Raw genomic sequence first — 26,858 nt, 5'->3', positions numbered from 1 at the left:
TGGATGGTGGCGGCGGTAGTGGGACATTTAGCATCTCCTTCATGATCGAAGACCATGCTGCCCCCACCAGGAATCGGATCTCAGTGAGGATAGGAGACAGTAAGAAGTAGTCAGCCCCAGGAATTGCCCAGGGGTGGGCTGTGGAGTGTAGTGGGGCATTGGGGCTGATCCGGCTCTTTGGGTTTAGATGACAAGGCGTGGGAGTAAGTCAGGAGTTCTACAGACCTCTTGCCCCATCAAGTGGAGACACTGAGCAGGCGCTGGGTGCGTGGGCCTCCTGGCGTGCAGGACGAGGTCGGCGCTTGCCACACGGATCTAGGAGTTATCTGCAGGCCCAGGACATCTATAGGCCTGGCAGGGCGAGGTCACCCAAGGAATGATAGCAGAGGAAGGGAACTGAGAACCAGCCCTTGGGGCTCTGCCAGAGGGGACAGGGCTGCGGGGGGACCCAGGGCAGGCCTTGGTGGAGAGTCCTTTGTGGGCATAGGGTCCATGCACTTTCCCCATGTAGGCTTTCCTCATGGTATATAGTCGTTTGTCTTCTGCACAAACTGAGCTTTGAGCATGGTTTCTGGGAAAGCTTGTTTCTTCAGTATCTGAGGAGGTGTGGCATACGCTATGTTCCTAGATTTCTAGTTTGCTTCTGAATTCATATTTGGTCCTTCATATGCCTATCGTTTGATCTGATATACCTCGTAGACATTTGCTGCAAATCTCCTCAATGTGGAGATCTCTAATTTAAGTCTTATTTGAATTTGTTCTCCTGGCGACAGACTCCTGTGTATCTATCTGTGACACCTCCTAGGTTCTCTCAAACTGGAATAAATTACCACATGAGATAATATTCCTAGTTTCCACCCCATACGATATTTCTAAACATTCAGTATTTCCTGTGTTGGTTTGAAGAAAGCATATTTTACTTGCTTAGTGAAAGAACTGGAAATAGTCATTTCTCTGTGTTCTTCCCAGGAGACAGTTTTTGGAAAATATTCCTTAGGTTTGCAAATGCACCCTTACCACCTTTGTGCCTCTTCCACAGGGCACAGGAAGTGAAGGAGCACATCTTTTTCAAAGGCATCGATTGGCAGCAAGTCTACTTACAAAAGGTACTCTGTCTGGAACCCCACACTGGGCACCACCACCTCTGTGCTCGGGTCTTGGTCCCCACTCCCCGGGGCCCCCAGGCTCCCCTGACAGCAGTGCGAGTCCTTCTTGGCCTTCCACCCATGGGCTGCCATTACCACCGACTCCCTCTGGGCCAACTTCTCTCTGTTTCCCTAGTTTAAAAGTTTCCAAAATATCTGCAGTGTGCATTAATAAATACTGAAACAGAGCTGTTATCTAATGCAGATGTCTGTATAACTGAGATGTTTTTAGCTTTCCCTCATCTTTTTGACTTCCTATCTGAATCAATGACAATATTTTCATAAGGACCTCTGTACAAATGTACAAGAAACGTGGGTCACAGATCTACACATACTTTCTAGCCCAGCACCACACAACTTAAGGATCAATGATAGGATATCAACAGAATCCCTACCCTTAAGATATTTTTTCATATTCCCATTGGTACAGGAGAACACCCCACATTAAAATTTTTTCTTTTAATGTTGATCAGCTTTGGGTTCATTTCTACATCATCTCCAGCTGTCAAGGAGTGATGCTATGTTAGTCCCACCTGCTGTGAACGAGAGACCGGGCTTTGGCTCTGCTGGCCTCTCCTCAGCCCCTCTGCGGGGCACCTCTGTGGGTGTGGAGCGCTCCCTCTGTCGCGCCCACCCTGCCCCTGCACACTGAGGCACCAGCAAGTGGAATGTGGTGCCGTGTTGTCTGAGACACGGTGTTTTCCTAAAGCTGAGCTGGCTGGATGTACAATCTGGAGATTTCATTATATTCAGTAATGCTTTAAGACCCTGGACATGAATCTGTTTTTTTCCCTTAAGTTTTTCTAAAATCTGGGGGCTTCTTTTAGGGCTATTGCAGGCACAAGCTTGTTCCTTGCACAAGCCCCTCTGTGAAGGACGCATGGTGAGGTGTAGGACCTCGGCTGGAATGCTCAGAGAGTGCAGCACACTGTAGAGTGATAGGTGGGGATGGGCCGTGAGGTGATCTGATAACTGAGCCCCACTTTCTTGGATCTTCTAGTACCCTCCACCTTTGATTCCCCCCCGGGGAGAAGTCAATGCTGCCGACGCCTTTGACATTGGCTCCTTTGATGAAGAGGATACCAAGGGCATCAAGGTACTCGTGTGACGTTCACCCTGGGTGTTTTGGGGGGTGGAGAGATGTTTTTCTTGGCCAGCAGACTGAGTGACTATCTTAACATTGGCTTGCTTGTGGAATGTGACTTATCCGTGAGCACCTGCACGCATAAAGAATGTAGACGTCAAGGACCTAAATTAGAAACAATGAAAGCTTTCTGTGGACTAATCATTTTATGGTTGACAAATTGGTAAGTGGTCAGTTTCTTACGGATCTGCATATACTTGCAACTAAACTAGAGCTCGAGCATATATGAAGCAGAGAAAAGCAACTATGTGACAGCAGACACATTTTGCCTCGTGCCAAAGAGCCAGCCATCTTAATCCTTTTAAGTATTCAGATCTGTCTGTGTTCAGATGAAAAGAGCAAACAGCATGAGTCATTTTGCATTTGTCAATCAAAAGTGAAATAATCACTGCAAGTTTTTTTTTTTTATATAATCCTCTGCATTTTTCAAACTTTTGTTCATATCATTATGTTTCCCAGTAGATGAGGCATGATTATAGACGGTGAGTCATGAGGGAAAATCATCCCCCTCAGGCTGCTAAGTCAGAGTGTGTCACTGCTGGTTGGGCTGCGGTGTCAGGAAGGAAGGGTGGCCGGGGTGCTCCTGGGACCAGCATCTCAGGAGGTGAAGCCGAGGCACTGGGGAAGCAGAGAGAAGCCACTTCTGTGGTTTGGCGCAGTGGCTTTCCCCGGGGCTGCAGTGTTCCCAGTGCTCTGTCGTGTACAACCCCAGGCGCAGTCTGCAACCTGGACAGACTGCAGGCGGCCGTCAGTGCTCTGGGGAACGATCATTCCCAAAGTCACCTAAAAGGATTACTGTCGTCCCCATAGAAAGTTGTCAGTAGAGGAGCTGCCACAAAAGGGTGCTAAAAACACCACGGCCGTGACGTGGGAGCCCACAGACATTTTTGATGTTGAGAAGAGATTGGTCATACTTTAAATTTCGTAAACCATAATCAAGGCTCTGGAGTCAAACTGGGCTTGCATCTGCCCTTATTCGCTGAGTGACTTTGGGTAACCTCTCACGCCCTGGTTTTGTCACCTGTGACTGGTTTTGACGCCCAAAGTTCTCTGAGGTAGGAGAAAGAGCTGCTTTAAGCCTCTTGGCCTGGAGTCCCTGCGAGGAGGTTCTGTCAATGTGGTTTTCGTTCTTTGTGACCAAGAGCTGAGGATGAGTAGGCTCAGAGCAAGAGGGGGCCTGTGGCCAGGGATCCAGAAGGAAGTGAGAAGCGCGGGACAGCCTAGTCCAGCTAGAGGTTCTGCCCCTTAAGAAACCACGCATTCTTGATCTTTTTAAACAAGCAGCCCAAATAAATATACTGTTTTTTTTAAAAAAAAACAAGAACAAAACCAACAAAAAATCTCACCTCAGATAAGTACAAATTGTCTTCCTTGTTTTATTCATTTTCAGCCACTTATGCTAAATCTAGAAAGTCGGGGCTCTCTGAAATTCTAGGAAGTAGAACGGTTTGTATACAAAGCCCAGTTGGCTCTTCCCAGCAGCTACATTGGAAAGGAGTATGTTTTTACTTTTGGTAAACCCTTCAGAATCCGTACCGGAGGCCATGATCCCAGGGTGCCCCTCTGGCCTGCTGTACTAGCACCCCCCCCCAGCCCTCCCACACACACTCACACTCACGCATGGCTGGGCATACCCCTCCAGCGTTCATGCTCTGGGCCACCGAGGACTTCAACTCTGGGCTCAGCCTGGGCTTCTGAAGGAAGCGGGAAGAGGAGAGGAGAGCTCGGTGAATCAGAGCGATCCTAAAATCAACACGTGATCCTAACAGGTCGCTGAGGGCAGGTAGAAAGCCCTCTGTGTTTGATCGATTTGCTTAAGTCTTGGGGGCAAGTGCTTCTTCTTGCTCTTTTTCTTGTCAATAACTTTCCTGCTGTAACATCTCTCCAGTACTCATCTCTCAGGCAAAGGAGCAAGCAAATCAAGTTTCTCAAGAGATCTGTGCTTGTGAGTGACAGCCGTGCTCCGCTCTTTCAGTGAGATCACTCACCTTTCTGCCACAGAACTGTAGCTCAGAGGCATAAAATCACTTTCTTTGCTCATTTTCAGAGTGCAGCCTCTTGGCTCAGGGGCAAGAATGAAGGATTTTGAGCAGTAGTTTGGAAGAGAAATGCTATCATTAAGTGTAATTTTTATTCCCGTGCCTCTTAAAGGCAAAGTTGCCGAAACCCCCTCATCTTCCGAGCTCTGTGGTCGCACATTTGATCATGCTGTTACCCTGGGTTCATGGAAGGTTAGAAGGTTCGTGGAATGAATGGACAATTCAGCCTCCTCTCCCTTCTGCTCATCTCACTTTTCAGATGAATTGAGGGTGGTGAGAAAACCCTCCCACCTTCTCCCTTTTAATTGTTTCTCAAAGTACGGGATGTAATTGCCTACTTTGGCAAATAGAGTCTCCTCGCCATCATTGACATTCTGTTTTGCTGTCAGATCTTTCTGTACTTTAAATAAAGCCCCGTACATGTTGTTTTTCATTGGCAAAAATGTAACAAAGCTGGTATAAGAGAATGGGCTGACTGTCCTCTCCGGTGGGCCTGAAGGTGAAGGTGAAGGTGTCTCCAGTTAACATGCTGGTTATCAGCGGCAGACATTTGTGACAAGGAGCGAGCCATCTCTGAAGGATTGTATGCTGTGGTCCATTTATCGCCCCACGTCCAGTTAGGGTACTTCTGAAGCTGTTGCCTTGCTAAGTATGTTAAATCATAACTATCTTGATCTCTTAAAATAATAAGCTTCTTGATTGCGACCAAGATCTCTACAAGAACTTCCCCTTGGTGATCTCCGAGCGCTGGCAGCAGGAAGTAGCAGAAACAGTTTATGAAGCAGTAAATGCAGACACGGATAAAATCGAGGCCAGAAAGAGAGCTAAAAATAAGCAACTTGGACACGAAGAAGGTAAAATAGCCAGCGTGCCTCAAAATATTTTCAACACAATGAATTTTGTAAAAATGTCTCGTAAAGCCAGAAAAGTTTTTGGGTCATAAAGTACGTTCCAAGGGTGGCAGGGGGGAAGGCCATAAATAGTGGCGTGTGGCTTGGAAAAGCTCAGTGTAATATTTCAAAGTCTTCAGTCAATATATAAAGGTGGTCAGCAGTAGGGTATCGTGTGTCCTCTGCTCTTGGAGCTTCTAGAGCTAGTTTGCAAGTGTCTTTCTTAAAGATGCAGTATTTTCATGCCTGGAAGAGGCCCAGCTTTGTAGGCACATGACCTGGGCCATCTCACAGGCACCCCGCTGGGTTGAACGCCCTGCCCTCACCGTCTTGACATTCTCAGTCATGTTTGAACAAGGGCCCTGCCTTTTCCTTTTCTTCTGGGCTCCACAAAGTATGAAGTGGTTGTCACTGGTGAGGAACCTCGCACACGTGTCTCTTGTTCAGCACTGTAAATGGGAATAATGACATTTGTTTCACAAGCACCTTAAGGAATTGCCAAACCACATTTTTTTTTTTTTACAACATTTGAGTGCCCTGTTGGGATTTCCAAAGTGGAGTGCCTCACATTGGGTGTTAAACCAGCCGGCCATTCTTGAGTCACCAAATGTTGTCACTCTCCATTTTCCTAAGATTCTAATGAATCTGGGATATTTAAATGTACCTGGTTGATGATGAGGATATTATTTGCTTTCCTTCTAGGCAAAGACTGTTCTGAGAGGTTAACATTCTGTTATAAGAGTCATCTGCCAGAAGCAGTTTCTTTGTGTTAATAAGTTACTCCAATGGGAGTGGCTTGCTGTGGGCTGGCCGGTTGTGTCCATCACCCACTCAGAAACTTGTGCCCAAGTCCCGATGGGTTCCTCCCGCGTGAAAGCTGCCAGTGTTCCCCAAGGGAATGGAGCAGCCCTGTAACTGTGCTCACCTCCATTCTGCAGAGAGAAGGGCTTTGTTTCCAAGCTGTTCCTTTGCGCGCCCATTGACATCACTTTGGGCTGTTGGCTGTAGCTAATTTTATACAGGAAATTACATCAGTTGATCCAGGGAGGGCCATGGTGTCACCAGAATCTTGACAAACTGGACCTAGAAAAAAGAGGCATGTCTTAATGACCTTACCGAAGTATATCCTTGCATCCAGCAGATTCATGAACTTATCTTCATATATCACTGGGTTCTTGGTTGAAGATCTCAGGAGTCTCCTTACAGAACAGTACAGTCCAGGCTTAGGTCCCTCTGGTGAACCTGCAAGGCTTCCACCTTCCGTATACTTAAGCTGTGTAAACACTTTGGCGTTAAAATGACAATTCTGGGGAGCCCACCGATCACCTGTCATCTACCTCCTGGGGCCTTCCCCTTCCCCGATATACCAGACAACATGGGTATCACTTCTCTGTTTGCCATCTGAGTCTCCTGTTAGAACGTTAGCTCTTGGAGGCAGGAGTTCTGTCTCCTGTCCTGTAGCACTGCTGAGTCCAGGGCACCCAGAACATGCCCAGCACCAGGCATTCCCTTCAGAGCTGCTGAATGATGAGGGGAGGAGTAAATGAATGGTTTTTAGTGTTCTCCAAATATTTTTAGTGTTCCTTTAAAATAAGAAACCGGAGCCAGCCACTTAAAATTAACCTTTTTAAAAAGAGAGAGAGAGAGAAAGAGTGAGAGAGACAGTACTTCACTCTAATGATATGATCAGGATTCCACGAGAGCGAGTTAGCTCGGTCTGTCTAGGTAAGCGTGTACTGGAGGGATAAATACAGCCTTAAGGAATAAATGTTTTCGAGCCTTGTGTTACCTTGGCTGCTTGGTCAACCCCTTACTGTTATTGACAGGATTGAGGGGAGAACCCCAGTCCCACATAAAGACAAAGGTTCTTCGGGCGTAGCTTGAACTGAATTATCCTGTTTGTACCCTCTCCGAGCCGCAAGGGAACTTCACGAATATCTCCCAATATAGAGAAACAGCCATTCACTATGTTAGCGAAGACCTGCTCTTCTGATCTCCCGCTCACCTGGGTCTCAAAACCGGGACAACGGTTTGCACAACATGCTCCACTCATAGAAACATGATTTTTCCAAAGAGTGTATCATTCTTATTTGTTTGTTTCTGAGAAGAGCAGAGCCCGTCTGTGCCCAAGCCTGTCTAATTTGGGGTTGTTTGTATTCCCCAGATTACGCTCTAGGAAGGGACTGTATCATGCACGGGTACATGCTGAAGCTGGGGAACCCGTTCCTGACTCAGTGGCAGCGTCGGTATTTTTACCTCTTTCCCAACAGACTTGAGTGGAGAGGAGAGGGCGAGTCCCGGGTAAGTCTAGTGTGGCCTTCCCAGCACTGACTGGCAGCGTCCTCGCTGTTGCGTGGCTCTCTCGGAGGGCTAGCACGTCTAACCAAGTATCGTGCTGAGCTCTGGGTGTCTATTTGAACTTGTGCACAGGAGATTTGGGATGTTCAAACTCTAACTTTTAAACTTAGAGTTGGGGGTGCCTGGGTGGCTCAGTGGGTTAAGCCTCTGCCTTCGGCTCAGGTCATGATCTCAGGGTCCTGGGATCAAGCCCCGTATCCGGCTCTCTGCTCAGTGGGGAGGCTGCTTCCTCCTCTATGTCTGCCTGCCTCTCTGCCTACTTGTGATCTCTGTCAAATAAATAAATAAAATCTTTAAAAGTAAATGGATAAATAAACTTAGAGACAAAGAAAGATTTTGTAAAGTCCGAAAATAGAATGTGAGGTCAAAACAGATTTGAAGGAGGCTGGAGAGTAGTCAGGGAGATCAAAAGAGATTTAAAAAAAAAAAAAGAAATCCAGGACTTTGGAGTCAGACAGAGGCGCTTGAATCCAGGGTTCAGAGAAGAAGGTCTGGTGTCCACAACACAGCCTGAGGTTTGGGGGTATGGCTGTGCTCAGTCTCCCCTTCATGTGGCCCCCTCCTTGTTGGGCTTACATGAAATAAGCTAAGTGGTGTAAGCTGTGATGCTAGACCCAGAGCAGAGGTCGCCAAATCACACTTCCTTTGGTCTGTGTTTCATTGGAAAAGTGTAAGGGACTCCCATGCCATAGGCAGAAAGATACCACTGCCCCTCAGATCCTTTCTGGAGGACTCATGTTTGTGAATAAGATAAGAAGACATTTCTAATCTGCACTGTCCTTCGAAGCCAGACAGGCCGCATTTATTAAGCAGCTACTGCATGGGGTGGTGACCGAAGGAGAAGGCAGTGCTTCTGCTCCTAGGAGGGAATGGCTAGTCCTCCAGGGCCAAGGAATTAGGGCAGTGGTCCCAGGTGTCACAAACATAGCTGAGGTCTTGGATGGGTCAGAATCCTGCCCATCAGTTGTCCGGTGGTGAGAAGTGTAGAGAGCAGTAAGCTCTGATCTTGTTTGTTTGGTTTTGGAATGTGTTTTATAAATCTCCATTGCTAAAGGGGCGCTGGGATGGCTCAGTCAGTTAGGCATTCAACTCCTACTTTCAGCTCAGGGTCATGATCTCAGGGTCGTGGGATCGAGCCCTTAGTCTGCTTGTCCCCGGGGCTCTTGTGCCTTCTGCTCCTTCCCCGACTCATGTGCAATTGTCTTTCTCTCAAATGAGTAAGTAAAATGCTTGAAAAAAATAAATAAGTCCCCACTGGCAAAGTTGCTATTTAATTATGAGTGATTACTACTACACAGCCCATTCCTTTCAGATAAACAAGACTTCTCACCATTACTAGTGCCATGGGAGTCATTTCCTCAAACTAATACGTGTGGGCTCTGAATTGCTTTAATAAGTTTCTTTGGGGGTCTTGAGTTATAACTCAGGTGCTGGTGAGTATTATATAATGTATAACATATAATATTATATATTATAATATAATATATATTATATTTTATAAATATGTGAACTTAGCAACCAAACTGTAATTCATATATATTATTATTATAGAATATATAATGTTTCCAGATAGTAAGTGTCCCTGGGGATATTACACATTTATAGTTCACCCTTAAGCAACATGGGGTCAGGGGTGTTGGCCTCTCATGCCATCAGAAACCCATGTGGAACTTCTGACTCCCCCGAGAACTTAGCTGCTGATAGCCTACTGTTGAGCAGAGGGCTGACTGATGAGATAAACAGCAGGTTAACACAGAAATTGCATGTGACATGATTTACACACTGTATTCTTACAATATAGTCGGCTAGAGAAAAGAAAACATTCTTGGGGAAATCACAAGGAAGAGAAAATAATGTTTATAGTACTGTGCTATATTTATGGGGGAAAATATCCCGTAGAAGTGGACCCACATAGTTCAAACCCTTGCTGTCCCAGGGCCAACTGTATAGTCTGCCGTCTCCTGGACAGTCACCAGAGTGTGCGTTGAAATGAAATTATCTCACTTTACAGGATATTTGAAAACTTAAAAAAAAGAAAATCTTCCCTTTTTTAAACATTGGATGCAGTATGTTAGCTTGGCTTTAAAAGTCAGAGTTCGGTGTTCTGTTTGAGAGCTGCCCAGTGTATATGGATGGATGGATTAATAGGTATAAATCAGGGAACGATAAACATGAGCATTGATGATGGTGTTGTTTTTCATTTAGGAGTCCTGAGTATTTATCCCAAAAAACATAAATGGTAAGGTGCTTACGACACTATAGCATTTACTGTAAGCAATTGTGTTCTAGACCTGGCATGACCATCTTTTAAGGATGTCGCCTGTATGTATAACATCCTTTTGATATTTTTGAAATATCATTAGTTCACAAGCCAGCCTTGCCAGACCTTTCCCGAGCTGCCGTGTTAGGAGCTTAGGAGCTCAGCTGCTCCCGCCTCGTTCATGTTACATGGCACTTCACTGTTTCCTCACAACTCGGTTGATAGAATTCAGAGGTGTGTGTGACACAGAGAGGACACGTGCGAGTTACAACCATTCACAGATTGATTCTGTGTCGAGGGAACAGCTGTGCTGTTGTCTTACAGAGACACTGTCCTTTGGCGTTTCCTTCAAGATGCCATCATTTGAATTTTGTGCTTGTCCCTCCTGTAGCCCTTCCCCTTCACTTCTAGAATATCATCAACAAAAGGAAAAGGCTGGGCACCTGGGTGGCTCAGTGGGTTAAGCCTCTGCCTTCGGCTCAGGTCGTGATTTCAGGGTCCTGGGATCGAGCCCCGCATCAGGCTCTCTGCTCAGTGGGGAGCCTGCTTCCCCCTCTCTCTCCGCCTGCCTCTCTGCCTACTTGTGATCTGTGTCTGTCAAATAAATAAATAAAATCTTTAAAAAAAAGAAAAGGAAAAGGCTGATTTTTAAAAACCTCTTTTTAAGCTGATAGCTTTCCATATTATTTATTAACTTAGATTAAGAAATTGGGAAATAATGCAAAGTAATTTGTCATTTTTTTATTTTTATGGCTAGCAAAATTTACTGACAATGGAACAGATTCTGTCTGTGGAAGAAACTCAGATTAAAGACAAAAAGTGCATTTTGTTGAGGATAAAAGGAGGAAAGCAATTTGTCTTGCAATGTGAGGTGAGTTTCTTGTGTTTTTAAAAAACTTTTCCCTAACTGGAAGTTAGAGCAACTGTGTACCTGTCCACGGAGATGGCCACCTGCGTATGGGAGAGCTTCTTGAATCCATGCTTTACCGCTTACTTAGGAAAGCCCCTGGGCACGAGGGTCCTAGCAAATTAACAGTTGACATTACAGAAGCAAATGTTGGGAAATGGCTGGAGAGGAAGTCCGTGTTATAATCTGATTGCCCTGTCTGGCAACTCTGTCCAGTGTTCAGTAGGGGCCTGTTAGCTAGTCTCCCGGTTCTTAGCACTCAGCATGTTTGAGGTTGGGACCTGGGTGTTTAAGTAAACACAGATAGCGAAGTGACTTCACTCTGGGGAGATGCCCTCTTTCTCTCTCCAGAATTCTACTGTAGCCCAAATTTAATCCTCTGGGAGACTGGGGGGGCGGGGTGTGTACGTGTGTGTGTGTAGGGTGTGTGTGTGTCCAGGTGCATGGGGGGTGTGTGCAGGTGTGGGTGGGTGTGCATGGGTATGTGTGTGTCCAGGTGGGTGGGGGTTTGTGTGGGGTGGGGGTATGCATGGGTGTGTGTGCACACGTGTGAGTGTCTTCAGAGAGCTAGACCAGTAGTAGATAACCGAGACGTGTGTCCAGTAACCATCCCTCCAATGCACACGTGAGGTGTGTGTTCATGGGACGGAGCTCTCCTTTGGCATTACTGTATGGACATGAGCTGTTTTAGAAATCGTAAAGCACAGGTGCTCTCTGAACAAGTCACAGGCGGTCCTTCTCAGGGTGGGGCTTCGGCGGGGTTTCCTGGAGGGCCAGCCAGAGTGGCCCTTCTCCCTGTGGACGGCCTGGGAAGTGGGCTGGCGTGGTCGTGACCGGAGGCGCCATGTCTGTGGGCCAGCCAGGTGCTCCCATCACAACCTCTCCCTTTGTGTCCCCATGTAGAGTGACCCCGAGTTTGTGCAGTGGAAGAAGGAGCTGACGGAAACCTTCACGGAGGCTCAGCGGCTGCTGCGCCGTGCCCCCAAGTTCCTCAACAAGTCCCGGCCCGGCGTGGTGGAGCTCTCCAAGCCGCCTCTCTGCCACAGGAACAGCAATGGACTCTGACGCCCTGGATGGGAGGCCCCGGGGAGATGGGGCCTCGAGGAAGCCCACACTGAGGGCTTTCAGCCCTTGACGGGGAGCCTTTTGGAGAAGTCCGGGGGTCAGAGGTTTGGTCCGTTTGTCCTTGGGGCCCTTCAACATCTGGCAGTACCCAGGTCGCCGAGGTGCTCCTTGGAGGAGCTGTGCCCATGGTCGGGCCCGGCCGGCCTCCCACCCCTCCTGAGTGCCTCCCGCACATGACTCTGTCCACGCTCGAAACTACTGAAGAGACGAACGGAAGTTCTTTTCCTTTCTTGCACACCTGTTTGGGTAGACGTGAACCTCGAACTTGAAATGTCTGTATGTCTGATAGCAAACATATCTTAGACTTGCCAAGACAGAGGGCAGCCCCGCTGCGGCAGGTGCCAGGTGACCCGAGGGCCGTCCTGTGTCTTCTGCTGGGCTCCTCCATGTCCGCTCGTGCTTCTGGGCCCTGGGAGGTCAACGCACATTTCCTCCGTGCGCTTCAGCACCAACCAACCTCCTGATGCCCCATGTGGCGAGCTGAGGATAGTTTCTGAGAAGGTTGCTCTCGGGCCCCTGCCCTGCTGTGGCCCCACCCAGGTCCCCGCCTGGGTCCCACAGGGAACAGAGAGAGCTTGCCTTCAGAGGACTTAGGGGTCGCTCGTTGCTGACAGCGTTCAACAGTGGATGCTTGGAAGGCTTCATAGGGATCCTGAAGGACAGGCGGGGGCGTTAAACTTTCAGGGCAACAGTGATTTTCAGACAAATCGCACTTTCACGTGTCTGGGCATACACGGACACTTGGGGCTGAGTCTGTCTGGGGTTCCGATGATAAGCAGTTACAGGACACAGTCATCCTCGTTCCTGCCCCCGGAACACATACCTGCAACCAGCGTGTGAAGGAAGGAAAGAATTGCTCTGTCTTACGTTGTAGTATAATTTAAAATGAATTTTATTGACAAAGGAATGCTGAAGAATGAATGTGCTGGAATGAGTTAACTGTGTATGATGACTTCCGTCTCACCCTTTGCCTGTCATTAGTGAGTGGTACTGGGCCGTGGGTGGGTAGTCCCACGGTTCTCCCACGACACATCCGACAGCCTTTTCACGCCCCAATAAATGCTGGGCTAGAAGAACCAGTGTGTTTCCCAGTGAAGTCCTTTCTATCACCATACTGAAAATAATAACAGTGATTTTTGAAGTCCCCATATCTGTCTTACTCTTCGTGCAATCCTGTTGTATGTTCCTAAGTTAACTACTGACAGTACAGACGACAGCATCATGACCTACATCCTGCCCTTGATATTTGTACCGCCTCCAGATCTCCATGCACTGTGGTCACTGAGAAAAGGAGTACTTCTTAATGAAATTGTATTTTGGGAGTTTGGAAGGTGATTACCGAGAGTTTTTTATTTCATAGGGCTCCCTTTGGAAGGGAAATTTGGAGGTCCACTCCCCATCTGAGCTATCAGTTGGGGTTTAAATCAACACATGTGTTCTACTCGGCTCTTTCTAGTAGAGGAGGACAGAGGCAGTCTTTACGTGCCTTGCTCTGGTTTTAAAAGGGAAGAATGGCGTTCACATTGTTTTTTAGGTAGTCGTTCCTCATAAAGGGTGAGTGCCTTGCAGCTATGGTTAATGACCACAGTCACTGCTGTCGAGGCTGGGAATGGGTGTGCCCTGAGCCTCTGCCAGACAGAGCCAACGCCCTCCTATTGAGGAGGACACAGACTCCTTTGGGGTCTGGGCTTAGTCTTTCCCACTTACCACCTAGGGCATTAGCCATGCGAGCCTGCAGCTCTTTGAAAGACACCATCTTTGCTCTGGAGAAGAACAGGAGGCTCATCTGTTCTCGGAAAGGAAACAGGAATTGGAAGTCTTGCCTCAAACCTAAATTGGAAGCGCCAGGGTCTCGTCGGTGGGTCTGCTACCTGTGCTTGTCCCCGAAGCCGTCTGATAGGGCCAGCGTCCCCGCTGCCACTCGGAAAACACTTCCGGACCCTTCTGTGCCAGCAACTTGTGCCTGCAAGGCTAGAGAAGGCCGCCACTCTGCAGAGCTATTCTAGAACGTTCCAAGAGTGTGACCTCATTCCTCGATGGCTGGCCCTTCAACATGCAGACCACGAGGAAGGACAAGATGCAGCATACATTTTCTCACTTGAAGAAGATAAAGTTGACGTTATTTTTATAAAGTTATAATGTCTTGACTTCATGAATTAAGGGAATTAATCAAGCAAAGTCTAAAAGATGACTTTAAGCTGCTCTACAATGTATATGGAAGAAGCTAAAAACTTCAGTGAATCCAAGTTTATTTTTCCAGGCGAGAATATTCTCTCCGGTGCATTTGCCCCTTCACGGCACTGGGAGGCATGCTTTTTCCCTTCTGCTCGTGTTTAAGGATGATTTTTCAGCAAAACTTCTAGAAATTAGCCTTTTCACTGCTAAAGCAAATCTTTTCGCTACTCATGCCTCTGATTGGCCAATCCACGGATGTGACAGTTTCAAAATTTGTGTGGAACAGGAGGGACCAGATGTGTAGGAAAGCAGGCCTCCCGCTCAGGAAAGTCCACGCCAGCAGCACACAGCCATCGTTTGGAGCAAGACCTAGCTTGACATGTGATTTGAAATGCATCCTGTGGACACCAGAAACTATTGTTTTAAGGCCCTCACGGGCCCTTACAGGATATCCTTTACCCATTCACAGGGAGCTTTAACTCCACGAAAAAGATCAAAGTGTGATCTTTCTCTGATGATTTGAAAAATGTCACTCGGAATTTGTAGTCGGGCCGGTTGGACACAGCATTTGACTTTTCGATGGAATTGATTTTTCACATCAAGAGAAAGCCAGATTCTCAAAGTCAAGCCCTTGTTCACTTGCTGTAAATCTATGAAAGGTACTTTAAAATGTGCTGGGGTAGGAGAAGACCGATTCCGTAGGACTTAGTCATATGTGATTTTTTTTTTTTTTCTTAGTAATTTTGTTCAGGGAAGTGTTTCTGGGTCATTTGGAGACGCCTAATGAATTATCTCCACACCCCCGAGGACTGGTGATGTTTGTGCCCGGAGAGGAGGTGGGCTTCACGGGAGCATGGGATAGGTGGTGGCTGGGGGAGCCATGGGCAGGTGGAGTGGGTGTCTCCCAGACAAGAACAATGGTAGAAATGGGGCAAGGAAGGCCGTAACTTGCAGGTAAAAAAAAAAAAAAAAAGTCACTCCCTTTACATGAAGCACCAAAGAAATGACTGACTAAAGTTGGCTGATTCCTTCCCTCTTTACAGAGGGAGTTGAATAGTAATGATTGTGAGATATGGTCGCTTTATTTTCGATTATGGAGCCACTGGAATTATGAATAGCCCATCAACTTCCCGTCAGGGCCCTGCGTGCCTTCCAGCACCCTCCAGGAAGGCACCTGGCACCCAGAGCTACCGTACCCCTCACCCCATCTTTGCGCACCTTGCAACAATCGGCAGGTCCAGGCATGGGGGCTGGGTGGCCCCCCCTCGGGGCCCTGTGGCCAGCTACAGACCTTCGTCACTCGTCCACTGGGGCCACAATAAGATTCCCGAGACCAGTGACACCCAACTTGCAGTTTAAGCCATGCCCACTTCCAGAGGGAGCTTTAATAGTTGAAGTGTTTGGAAAACATTTTTCCCTGGAGACCTAACATGATTTCCCCTCCTCCCACGAAAGGTTGACTCCAGAGGTTTGAATTCCTCAATTTCTTAAATTCCTACGAATATGAATTTTTTTTTCTTTTCATGTGGCCACATTTTAAAAGAGTTCTTTTCCTGTTAACTCGGGAATACTACAGTTTCCTCACGTTGTAACGGACCTGAGATTTCTTTCCCCCTCAAAGACTAACAGACCTGCCCTTTTAGAGCTGAGGGACCGGGATGCCCTCCCCGTGGTGGCTGATGCGGGACCTCTCACTGACGCAGCCAGGGGAGCACTGGTGAATGCCACACCCCAAATATTTAATTACCTTTAATGAAACGTGCACACACTCCCTATAGAAAGTGAGCTCACAGTATAGGCATGTCATCAAAACCTACAGGAACAATAACTGTGTTTTAAAGTTTCAGCAACTCACATTCTTACGGCAAACTCCCCAACACCACAATCTCAAAACCATCTCTGAAAACTGGTCGTTCTGCTTCCGTATTTTATTTTGTCCTGATCTAAAACATCTTTGATGTAAGGGTAGGGAATGGAGAACTATTTCTAACCGTGCACTCAAAATTACAAAAGGACTCGAACTTTAATTCCCTGAGTATATTCCATGATGTATATATTCTAAGTGGTTTGTAAGCTAAACACTGGCCATTTTTTTAAGTTCTATTGTGAAATCGTATTTTTCTATGTTTTAACTAATTCCAAGAGATTTGGCTTTTTCTGAGTAACATAAAGATTACCGAACGACATATATATTATATATATATATATATATTAAAAAACAGAGTTCTATTTTAGCACAAAAGCATTTTATATTATTTATTGAATCCTTACGTTTGTTTTTGTCAGAGACATTCCTTCTTTCTGCTCCTTTTTCTTTGTATAGTTTGTTATTTAAAGAAACAGCAGCCCTTTCTGTGCTCCATGAAATAAAGTGGGAATAATGTACTCAGCCCTGTGGGGCGAACATCTCCCTCCCCACCTCCCACTGCCATGGACTGTTTGCAACAAAAGCTCATCCTGGGCTCTGTGCCGAGAGGCATGTGCACTTCCCTGGCCACACCTGACTGCACACATGCCATGAAATACTGCTTCCATCTACCTCTCCGGAAGGCCCCCAACGCTTGCTTCCACACTGGCTTTGGTATCAAAGAATCTCAGTAACGCATCTTCCTCTGGATGTTGGCTTGAAAGCCGCGGCCCCGTCTCAGCCATCGCAGCAGACCCACCTCCCTCCCGGTCGTTCTACTCCCAGAGCCCAGGGCATCCCACGGAGCACCGTTCCCCACACCCTGTCTTGCTGCTGGCTGTCAGCCTGATGTGTCAAGGACTAAATGAGAGATTGGTCCTCAGTGCGGGGCACAGGGGGCCAGCTGTGTTTTAAAACACCACCTCTAGGAGCAGCGCCTTTGCATGTGACCTCCCTGACCCCACCCCCGACGCGGCTGTTTCCAAATGGTTTGAAAGGTAGGGTCATAAAGGCCAGTGCCCTCACGTGATCAAACCTTTGGCAGCGGTCTTACTTTCGAGCGGATGGACCCTTTAGGATTTCTGTGAACTAGAACGACCACTTCCTGGGAGAGGGTTGTGGGTGGGGGGGGTCCCTCCTCACGTGCTGACATTTCTCTCTGCCTGTCTTCCTCGCTGTGTAGCCATCAGGGTGGCCCCATTCTCGCTCTGTTCCTGACCAAGCATCACGCCCTTAAAGAAACAAAACCGTTTCCTGCTGTGCGTGGCTCTACAAAGCAAAGCTGGTGAATTAGATGCTGTAAATCTAGCTATTGTACCTGGGATATTAGCATTCTTTGTGATCTCTCTTCACCCTGATTGTGCCCGTGGAGATGTGCAGCCCTCTCTTGGTATCCACTTACTCGTGCACGTTTGAAGTCCCAGCCTACAGGAGACACTGTCCCCCTCAGTATCCACTTACTCGTGCACGTTTGAAGTCCCAGCCTACGGGAGACACTGTCCCATGCCTGCGGGCTCCCGCCCGGCGCAGAGCTCGTGCAGTCCTTTGGTATCACCGTCTTTCACGGCTGCTTGGGAACAGCAATGCGGGTTTCCTGTGTTGATAAATTGCTTCTGTGAAATCTCAATAAAAAGGCTCTGTACAAAGATATGTACTTTGGTGTGCTGTCCTCCCTTAGCCCCCACTAAAACCTGCATTTCTTTATCAGGCTGCTAAGACATCAGGACATGATACCTTTTAAAGACTCCTGACTTTGAGGACAATCCATGCAGAGGCTGGTTGGATAAAGAGGAATGGGATCGCTGACTTGCATTCCTGTGGACTGCTTGGATTGTTAGGGGCACAGCCCACTTCATGGTCTCCGGGGGGTGGGGGGGGGTGGTTGGAGACCCAGCGGCTGGTGCTTCCTGCAAGACGTGTTGTGGGGAAAGAGCCTGTGACAGTCGGGCCACAAGAAGACCTGGGGGAGGGGGCCTCTATCTCCTCCGCAGTTAGTCTAGACTATACTGGCCCCCCACCCCTAGCATACTCCAGGGTGACCTTGGAGTCCCTTGGGAAGCACAGATCCCTCACTGTCCATCCCTGCTCCCATGAAGATGAGCTGAGAGACCCCGGGGTATATGTCAGTTTAAACCTAAAATCCCAGGAGGCGGTGGCCCCAGGACCCCAGCAGCCTGGGCAGACCTGCCCGCTTGGGGGTCCTCAGGTCAGGGGCAGGCCAGCTTGTACCTGCCCTAGAGCTCAAAGCATCTCCCATGGGGTGCTGGTTCAGAAAAGAAGGAAGGCAGGATTGACTCCCGGAGCTATTTTTTCCCCAGAATGCACTTGGGTTTGCCAACTCAAAAATCATTTAACAGAGTAGTTGACAGGAGGCCAGGCTCCAGAGCGGGTGGGCAGCTCCATAGGCAGTGGGGAGCCCGGGGCCTGATGAACCCCATAACTGAGAGCCGTGCCCCAGAGCTGCTGGAAGCCTGTTCCTCCTCCGGGCCTGGAAGTGCTGGCCACCCCACTCCCAGCCGACCTCTCTGGGCAGCCTGGTTGCTCTGCCATTTTCTCACCTCTGATTTACAAGAGTTGGTTAAGATGAGCCAAGATATCCTCCAGGTTTCTAGCGAAGGTTAAATGGGAGGAACATGAGCAGCACTTGCTTGCCACATCCCAAGGTTTCTTCATTGCCTCACGGATGACTGCTACCCTCCCCTTTCAACCTTGCATTCCCAGCCCTCGTCCCAATACGTCCCAGTCCTGCCCTGACGCACGCGGCTTGCATTCATGGCAGCATGACGGACGAGGACAAGAGGACAGGAGCCTAAGGGCTTCCCCTTCTCCGGGGACCTGGGCTGGGAACTCCACAGAAGTTTGTTGGCCTCAGCACATTTGGGGATTGTCCTTCTCTCGGGGGCCCTCCTGTGCCCTGTGGGATGTTGGTCAGCCTTCTCAGCCTCTCCCTGCCAGAGGCCAGTGCATAACCCCCACCAGCCAGTCTGAACAACCCAAAATTTCACCAGATGTTGCCAAACGTCCCTTGAGGGACCACCCCCAGTTTCGAACCCCTGGTGCAAACGATGGGAAATTCTCCATGTGTTGGGGACAGTATTGGGGCAGGGACTCTGTAAAGGTGAAAAGTTGTTGCCAGAGTTCGTGGCCAGGGCTCTTCACTCTTGGGAGGCTGTGTAGACCGTGAGGTCTGCTGTGCAGCTGTTGTGGCCAATTTCATTGTCACATGCTGGCTCATGCCGGGTCATGAGCTTGACACAGGGGTATTGGAGGTAATGCCAGCCCTAAAGGTGGAGGAGCAGGTGTTAAAATTCCCAGGGTGGTGGGGCAAAGGGGAGCACCTGGGTGGTTTCGTCAGTTAAATGTCCAACTCTTGATTTCAGCTCAGGTCGTGATCTTAGGGTCGTGGGGTCAAGCTCTGCCTCAGGCTCAGTGTTGAGTGTGGGGTCTGCCTGAGATTCTTTCTCCCCCTCTGCTCCTTGCCCACTCACAGTCTCTCCCTTCCTCTCTCTCTTTCTCTCAAATAAAATAAATCTTTTAAAAAGTGCAAGAGGGGGACTGGTTCTTTGTGTGGCCCCTGGGGCTTCTTCTGACACCTGCTTCATTTCATCCTTGATGTCGAAGTATGGAACAGATTTTTTTAGACAGCAGATCAGACCCATGAGGTGCAGTGGGGATGGGGGTGTGAAACTCCATGCCCGTGAACTTCCCACTCCTCTCAGGGTCAACTTTGCCCATGGCTTTGGCCAGTGACTGCAGGGTGAGCACGGGAGACTTGTGTCCACCAGCAGCCACGGCACTGAATGTGGCCCTGAGTCATTCCACCTTGCCAAATATGTCATGGAGGACCTTAGCCAGGGAGACTCCAGTGGACAGTGTCCTGTGCTGTCCAGATCCTCCTTCACTGAAGGACTTCCTGTCTGTGCTAGGGCTGCAGTCATCATCCCCTTCGAGGGTGCCTTAGCTACTGAGCCTGACACCACACCCTTGCCAGGGTGCCCACATCCAGTGACTGATCCACGCAGAAGTACAAATGCCTGGCCATCGTGGTCCCAATTTAGGACCAAACCAGCCGTTGAGGTCATAGTGGGGTTGCCGCAGGCTGTTTGGGGGCCCTTGTCACAGCTATACATTTCCCTCTGTTCGATCCTGATTCCTTCCCCATCCTTCCATAGACACACATACCAAGAGAACTCCTTAATAGTGTTCTGTCGTTACACTCTATTTCAGAGTCCACTTCCCCTGGGGAAACCAGCCTGCATTGTGGGGCCCAGGTGCCATAGGAGTTAGCTGGAGGTGATGGGGGGTCTGGAGGCTGGATCACCCACTGGCCAGCTGGCCGTGGCCACAGCCAGGAATTGGCGGTAATAGGTGCAACACAGAAAGCCCTAGATCAAAGAGAGGGGTGCTCCCAGCATTCACATTTGCAGCAGAGATGAGTGGGGATGGTATGCTGGTGAAAGGAAATGCACTGGCTGCTTTGTCCCATGGAGCTGGGAAAAAAATCACAGTCTAAGATAGAAGTGCAGTAGGGAAAAGGACCCTCATGCCTGTGCCCGAGGGAAGTTACAACTTCAAGGCTAAGAGATTGGTTTTCCCGATTTATGGAACTGATTGTGTTACAGTTTCCTTGGATGATAAGCTGTTGGTCGGAAGCTGTCCCCTGTCCACTGTGGGAAATTTTGCCAGAGGCGTGAACTGAGGTGATGCAGGTCAGGTTGGTCTCGCCAAGCAGGCTGAATGGACCTCTGTGTGTGTAGCTGGATGAGTTCCATCTGCTCGGTGAGTTTTCAGAGCCAGCCTTCCTTTTGTCATTGATTGTAACAGACCCTCGTTGAACTGTCCCTTCTTTACGTTCCCTGCCTGTCCATGGAACCCACCCCAAACCCCAGACCCTACTCGCCAGCAGCTTGCTGCCATTTGCTTGTCCTGAGTTGCAATCCCTCTTCTATCCTTGAATAAACTTTCCCATTTTGAGCTCGCTTCCGTCTACTTTATTTAGAGCAGCAAAGCGTTTGAGAAAAGTGAAGGAGAAAGTAAATCCTGGACAGTGGGACTGGGTGGCTAGGCTAAGCTTGATGGATGCTTTGGGGAAAGATACTAAAAAGCAGAGAGGTCAACCATGCCAGATATGGGAGAGTGTATGCATTCCGGACTACTCTCCTGGGCTGTGGAATGGTGGCCAGGACACACCGAGCCTGGCTCTCCTGAGCATGGAGAATGTGAGGAGAGGAAAACATGCTGGGGGGCCAGCAGGACACCACGAGGCCATCCTGTGAGAGGACACCAGCATCACTAAGAAGGTCAAAGTTGGCTCTCCTCTGCAGGTAGTGCAGAGCTGGGGAAAGCTTTTACAGATCTACGTTAGGTCATTCAGTCATTCAGCAAACACTCGCTGAGCACCTACCATGGGCCGTGAAGGACTGGACCAGACAGTGGCATCAGGATCCTCATTTCATAGAAGGGAATCCTGAGGTGAGGACATTTTCTTTGAAATTAGGATTGGGCCTTGCTCCCTTGCTCCAAAGACTGTGTCCTTCCCTGACATCCAGAGCTCTGTGTAGACACACCAGCTCCAGACTCTGGTCAGGAGGTGGGCTTCGGGCGTCTCTCTACAGGGATCTCTCCCACCTCCACAGTCTGGGCTGTAGTCTTCTGTTCACCAGTTGCTTTGTCCACTAGAGATTCCATGAGCCCCTGCTCAGGGCCTGGCCTGGTGCTGGGTGACCAGGATGAATAGGAGACCACAGACAGGTGGGAGATGTCAGACAGACAGACAGACATCTAGAGAATGCATGATGTGGGGCCAGGTCCTGGGACATTTGCTCTGGTCCAGTTTCCATACATTTGGTTTTTTATTTCATACGTGTTTATGGGGCGCATAATTGTGTACCAGCCACTTAAGGATACAGACAGAGAGAGACTGTCCCTTTCACCTCTGTGGGGACAATGACACACAACACAGGCCCTGCGACAGTCATGTGGGGGGAGTCTCATGATTGCTCCATGACACTCGGATGCACGGGACTGTTCTCCAGTTTATCAGGACACACCACACACACACACACAAACCTACACATGGTTTTCTGAAAACAGTGGGGATGATAGGAGCCCAAAATGGGAGAGGCCAGGGTATGGCATTCAGCCCTCAGGAGATAGGCAGAAGCAGTCACCTAGTGTGCAGTGAGGTGAGGTGCACTGGGGGTCCCTGAGTCGCGGGCTGTCTGTAGATAATGACTAGAATGTTGTATCTCCAGGGTCAAAAGAGAAGGGCCACCAACAAGGGTCCTACCCAAAAAAGAAGTTAAGGATAATCAGGAGGCTTAAGTTAAGTTGCCCCAATAAAATATCACAAGCCAGGGATGCCTGGGTGGCTCCATGGTTTAAGCCTCTGCATTTGGCTCAGGTCACGATCCTGGGATTGAGTCCCGAGCCAGGCTCCCCACTCAGCCTGCTTCTCCCTTTCCCTCTGCCTTACCCCTACCCCTGCTTGTGTTCATGCTCTCTCTCTCTCAAATAGATAAAATCTTAAAAAAAAAAAATTACAATCCATCGCTTGGCCATTTTGTGGATCCAGAACTGGCCAGCTAAAGACGAGGCCAGGTCTCCAGCGGAGAAATTGACCACCCCGGGACAGGTGCACATGCCCATGGTTCCTCAGTCCGTGTCCCCATGGACCCGCCTCCAAATGGGGCCAATTTCCTTGGGGGGCCTTGGTAAAAGGGCCTTCACTTTTTTATCCTGTCCTGCCCCCTGGGGGGCAAAGCCTGGAGACCAGCAGGCAAATGCTCAGCGGGGGAACAAAATGACGTTTACAAGACCTGCCCTAAATCACAGCTTGGGCAGAGTGATACTTGGTCTTTCGGGTGCATTTTTCAGCACCACATTTCCCAGGGTAATAAGCGGACATGCCAGGGGCCCTCAGGACACAGTGCCCTTCAAGTCAACGTAAACAGCGTTGCTAATGGAGTCTGACGGAGACTTGGAGTCGTTTCTACGCATCCACCCCACCGCATAGGACCCAGCACCATGGAAAGATACACAAGATTAACAGGACAGGAGGTGGGTTCACATTTCATTATCCAAAGGAAACTGTTTCCACGAACTTCCAATAAAATGCTGAATCTTAGTTCCCAGAAGGAAGGAAGTACCTTGAGAGTATCTTGCTGTATCAGCAGGAGAGATGGAAAAGTAACAACGTGTTCTTCTGGTTAAAATGTTTCTAAAGAGAAGCAGCATGCCTTGTTTGCATGGAATGACCCTGGCTTTAGGAATCAGAAAGATCTAGATCGGAGTCCCTTGCTAACTGTGTGGATGTGATATTCTTAACCTATCGACGTCCTTACTTTTCTCCTGGGCAGCAGACACGGTACGATACTTTTTAGTGTCCTGTTTGCCGCAGCATTTACGATTGTGTTCTCTGGAGCCAGCACTGCCTGGGTTCGAATCCCGGTTTCCCACGGCTTTGGGCCAGTTAGTTGACATGTCTGTGCCTCAGTCCGTGCCCTATGGGTCAAACGAGAGTGGGGAAACCCTTACCTTGAGCAGGGTTGTCAGGAATAGTGAATGAGGTCAGTATAAATCCCGTAGGGGTATCTGGCGGGTGACACATATTTTCACGCATTGATTGTTTACCAAGAGACACCAGAACTGGCTCAAGTTATTTTTTTCCCTCGAGTCCAGCTGGAAGGCAGAGCCATGCTCCCCTCCTCCCCCTAACCCCCACGGCCTCCAGTTATCAGTGTGGGTCAGAGCCTGGAGTATGCAGCCTGTTGGGGACAGGGATGACGGGTGAGAATGTGCTGTCCCCTCCCCTGCTCCGTGCCACCAAATATGTCCATGCTGTCCGATGCCTGGTCTGCGGCCACCCCAGGCTGTCATCTCCTGGCCAGACCTGGGGCTCACCGGCTAATTTTAGAAATGACTTGTCGGCTCAGCTGCTGCCGTCACATTGGTGCAGAGGGAGGGTGTGGGGAGGACGGGGAGGAGCAGACAGGGAAGGGGATGTGTGTGAGGGTGTTCCTGACATTTCTCCTTCACCCCTGCTGTCCAGGCTTGGTGGGGTCTCTGCACTGCCCCCAGGGGAGAGCTCTCTGGCCGCTGTGTTTCCCGTGACCCGTGGCCTTGCACGGAGAAGGTACAGTGGGACGAGTTTTTACAAGGGGCACCTTGGGAGCTGACGGGCATAATTTTCCAGAATGTGCTTTTGGGGGCCTGGGGCGGCACGTGTTGGGACCTGCGGTCTGCCGTCTTGGGGCCGCTCTGGCTGGACAGCCTCCGATGGCCCGTAAGGCCTGCTTAGAAAACAAAGAGTCTTAAGTGGCAGGATTTTTTTAGAACAAAATGCTGGGGTGAGCAGACACTTCTGAGGCTCCCCCTTGCCTGTCGGACCCCAGTCATCTGCTAATCATTTTTAAAAACTATGTTTAGAGTCCTGGATACCCTCCGGGGTATAATCTCAACCCCGCCACGTTCACAGTTCCTATTTTTCCCTCCCCTACCAGTGGTTTCTGCTTCACAGGTTGTCAGTTTATGGTCAGGCAGCCGACTCTCCTGGGGCCAAGTTCCCCACCCTGGCAAGGACAAGCCTTCGTGGTGGTGGCCTTTTATTTTCAATAAGCATGTGCATGGTGGGGGAGGGACGCGCTGGTTGGAAGACAAAGCTTGGGTTTCAGGCGGCACTGACTTGATCCTCAGTCAGTCCCAGGACCTACTTTATCTGGCTTGCCCTGTGGGGCCGGGACCTCCGGGCCTCAGAGCCTCGGAGCCTCGGTGCAGGGTTTCTGCTAGAGGAGGCTGGGGAATAAAGTCCAGTCTAGCCCTGAGCTGGCAGAGGCCTGGGTTCCCATCCCACAGGGTCTGGAAATGTGGGTTGTTCCTTTTTCTTTGTGGCCGGCCGGAAGATGCCTACCCTTTTTAAGAACCTAGCTAACAGAGGGGCCCACGCGAGCTTCCTGTGTCCAACATGGTGGTAGTTTCTTGCATCTTTTTTTTTGCTGCTGACCCGAGCTGTGTTCTCCCGTCTCTGCATGATAGGTCCAGGGTGGATTTGGGGAAGACCTGGGTCCAGTAGGCTATGAATGAGTTCTCGAATATGACAGAAAGAGGAGGCCTGGGGGTGGGGAGAGAAGGAGGAAGAGCAAAGGCAGTCTCCTGACTTCTGAGGGGCTGCCTGTCTCCAGTGAGTAAGTATTTGGGGCCACCTGCACACAGGCCTGGTCACCTTGAGTCACCCAGCTTGGGCTCTGCTGAGTCGGTGACCTCAGACAAGTCACTCCCCAGCTTTGGTGTCCCCTTCCAAACCTGAGGGTGTTGGGTGGCCCTATCACAGAGCCATCTTCCGGGACCCAACCTCTGGGGCAGCATTTCTCCAAGTGTGGGCAGTCAGCCTTTGCTGGGGGCCTTCCAAAGCGCAGACTCCCCAGCTCTCCTGAGACCTATGGAACAATCTTGGGGGCAGGAGCCCAGAAACCCACAGATTTCATACCTCATAGCAGGCTCTGGGGCCCACTGAAGCCAGAGACCCACCTTTCCTCAGGCGTGAGCTGAGGAAACCTAGAGGGGCCTGCCCAGTCCTCATTCTTGCAAAATATATGAAGGCCGGTGGGACCCAGGGGAGAAAGACTGAGCCCTTCTGGTGGCATTTCAGGATGAGAACAGAAGGCCACAAAGCGAAGAGACTTCCTGACGCAGCCAGAGAACGAGAACTCTGGTTGTTTCTACTGGGCCACGATGAGATAGCCCTTCAGTGGGGCCTGGCTTACTTGGTAGTTAGAAACAACTGTCTGAATGGTCATTTTGTCTCTCTCTTTAAAAAAAAAAAAAAAAAAAAAATGTTTATTTATTTTAGAGAATAGAGTGGGAGGCAGGGAAGGCATGAGCAGGAGGCCCAAAGGGAGAGGGAGAAAGAATCCCAAGCAGATGCCACACTGAGTACAGAGCTCGACGCAGGGCTCTATCTCATGACCCTGAGATCACGCACAACCTGGGCTGAAACCAAGAGCAGGACGCTTCACCCACTGTGCCTCCCAGGCGCCTGTGAGTGGTGCCTTTTAAGCAGGTGGTTGGTCGCTGTGGTATATGGCCTTGCTTGGTTTTCTTTTACGTTTACATTTTTAATTCCAGTTTGTTAACATGCCATGAGATTATAATTCCTGCTAATTTTTTTCATTAATAAATTTTATTTTCTAGAGCCATTTCAGGTCCACAGCAGAAGTGGGGGACAGGTACAGAGATTTCCCTTGTCCCCACACATGGATATCCTCTCCCCACTCTCCACATTCCACGCCCGAGTGGGACAACTGACCCAACGGGTGAGCCTTCAGGGATACACCATCATCACCCGGAGTCCATAGTTGACATCGGGGCTCATTCTTGGTGGTGGACATTCTAGGGGTTTGGACAAATGGCAAAGTGGACCCATCATTGCCATAGCATACGGAGGGCCTTCCCTGTCCTCCACGCTCTGTCTGCTCATCCCCACCCCTCCCAACCCCGGGCAACCACGGATCTTTTTACTCTCATCATAGTGGTGCTTTCTTCCAGAATGTCGTATACTTGAAATCAGACGGCAGTGGGGCCTTTACAGATTGCCTGCTTTCACTTAATGACATGTGTTTACAGTTCCTCCGTGTCTCTTCGTGGTACCCTTATACCCTTATACCGTGTGAAACTGTGTGAAATGGAATGGTTTGAGAAAGGGACAAAGAGAGCTTGAGACGGGGGGCGGGGGGCCCTGGGTGCTGTCAGACCCAATCCGGACTGTGGCACAGAGAGGGGAAGCAACTTGCTCAAGGACACACAGATTTGCAGTGTCAGCAGTGGCTTTAGAACAGCCAGTCCCTGCCCTCAAGACTGGCACTGGGGACCAGCCTAGGGTTCCTCATTTTAGGGCTAATAGCCCTATTTTCCC

General features: G+C 49.4%; 2 protein-coding genes and 1 long non-coding RNA gene across 9 annotated transcripts in view; 2 read left to right on the top strand and 1 right to left on the bottom strand.

Annotated features, from left to right (window-relative positions):
• GRK3 (G protein-coupled receptor kinase 3) overlaps positions 1-12,944 on the top strand; it is a 118,368-nt gene extending 105,424 nt beyond the window's left edge. For all 7 annotated transcript variants that reach the window (XM_082698797.1, XM_082698795.1, XM_082698793.1 and 4 more), the window contains 6 exons: positions 1,040-1,106; positions 2,146-2,241; positions 5,020-5,182; positions 7,383-7,519; positions 10,594-10,707; positions 11,647-12,944. In XM_082698797.1, coding sequence (XP_082554923.1) covers positions 1,040-1,106; positions 2,146-2,241; positions 5,020-5,182; positions 7,383-7,519; positions 10,594-10,707; positions 11,647-11,808 — 739 coding nt within the window. In that variant the 3' untranslated portion in view covers positions 11,809-12,944. The remainder of the gene's footprint in view (positions 1-1,039; positions 1,107-2,145; positions 2,242-5,019; positions 5,183-7,382; positions 7,520-10,593; positions 10,708-11,646) is intronic.
• Positions 12,945-17,131: 4,187 nt separating this feature from the next.
• On the bottom strand, positions 17,132-17,597 carry LOC309847911. Its single transcript, XR_014302716.1, has 2 exons — positions 17,434-17,597; positions 17,132-17,374 (listed from the first exon to the last, which is right to left on the bottom strand). It is a non-coding gene; the product is annotated as an uncharacterized lncRNA (long non-coding RNA).
• A 6,332-nt stretch (positions 17,598-23,929) lies between these two features.
• MYO18B (myosin XVIIIB) overlaps positions 23,930-26,858 on the top strand; it is a 250,379-nt gene continuing 247,450 nt past the window's right edge. Inside the window, exon 1 of the mRNA XM_082698791.1 lies at positions 23,930-24,083. The gene's annotated coding sequence lies outside the window, so the exon portion shown is untranslated. The remainder of the gene's footprint in view (positions 24,084-26,858) is intronic.

Source organism: Mustela nivalis (assembly GCF_964662115.1).
Source record: "Mustela nivalis genome assembly, chromosome: 14".
Taxonomy (NCBI): Eukaryota; Metazoa; Chordata; class Mammalia; order Carnivora; family Mustelidae; genus Mustela; species Mustela nivalis.
The sequence above is the reverse complement of the archived record's forward strand: the minus strand, read 5'-3'. Positions and strand labels throughout refer to the sequence as shown.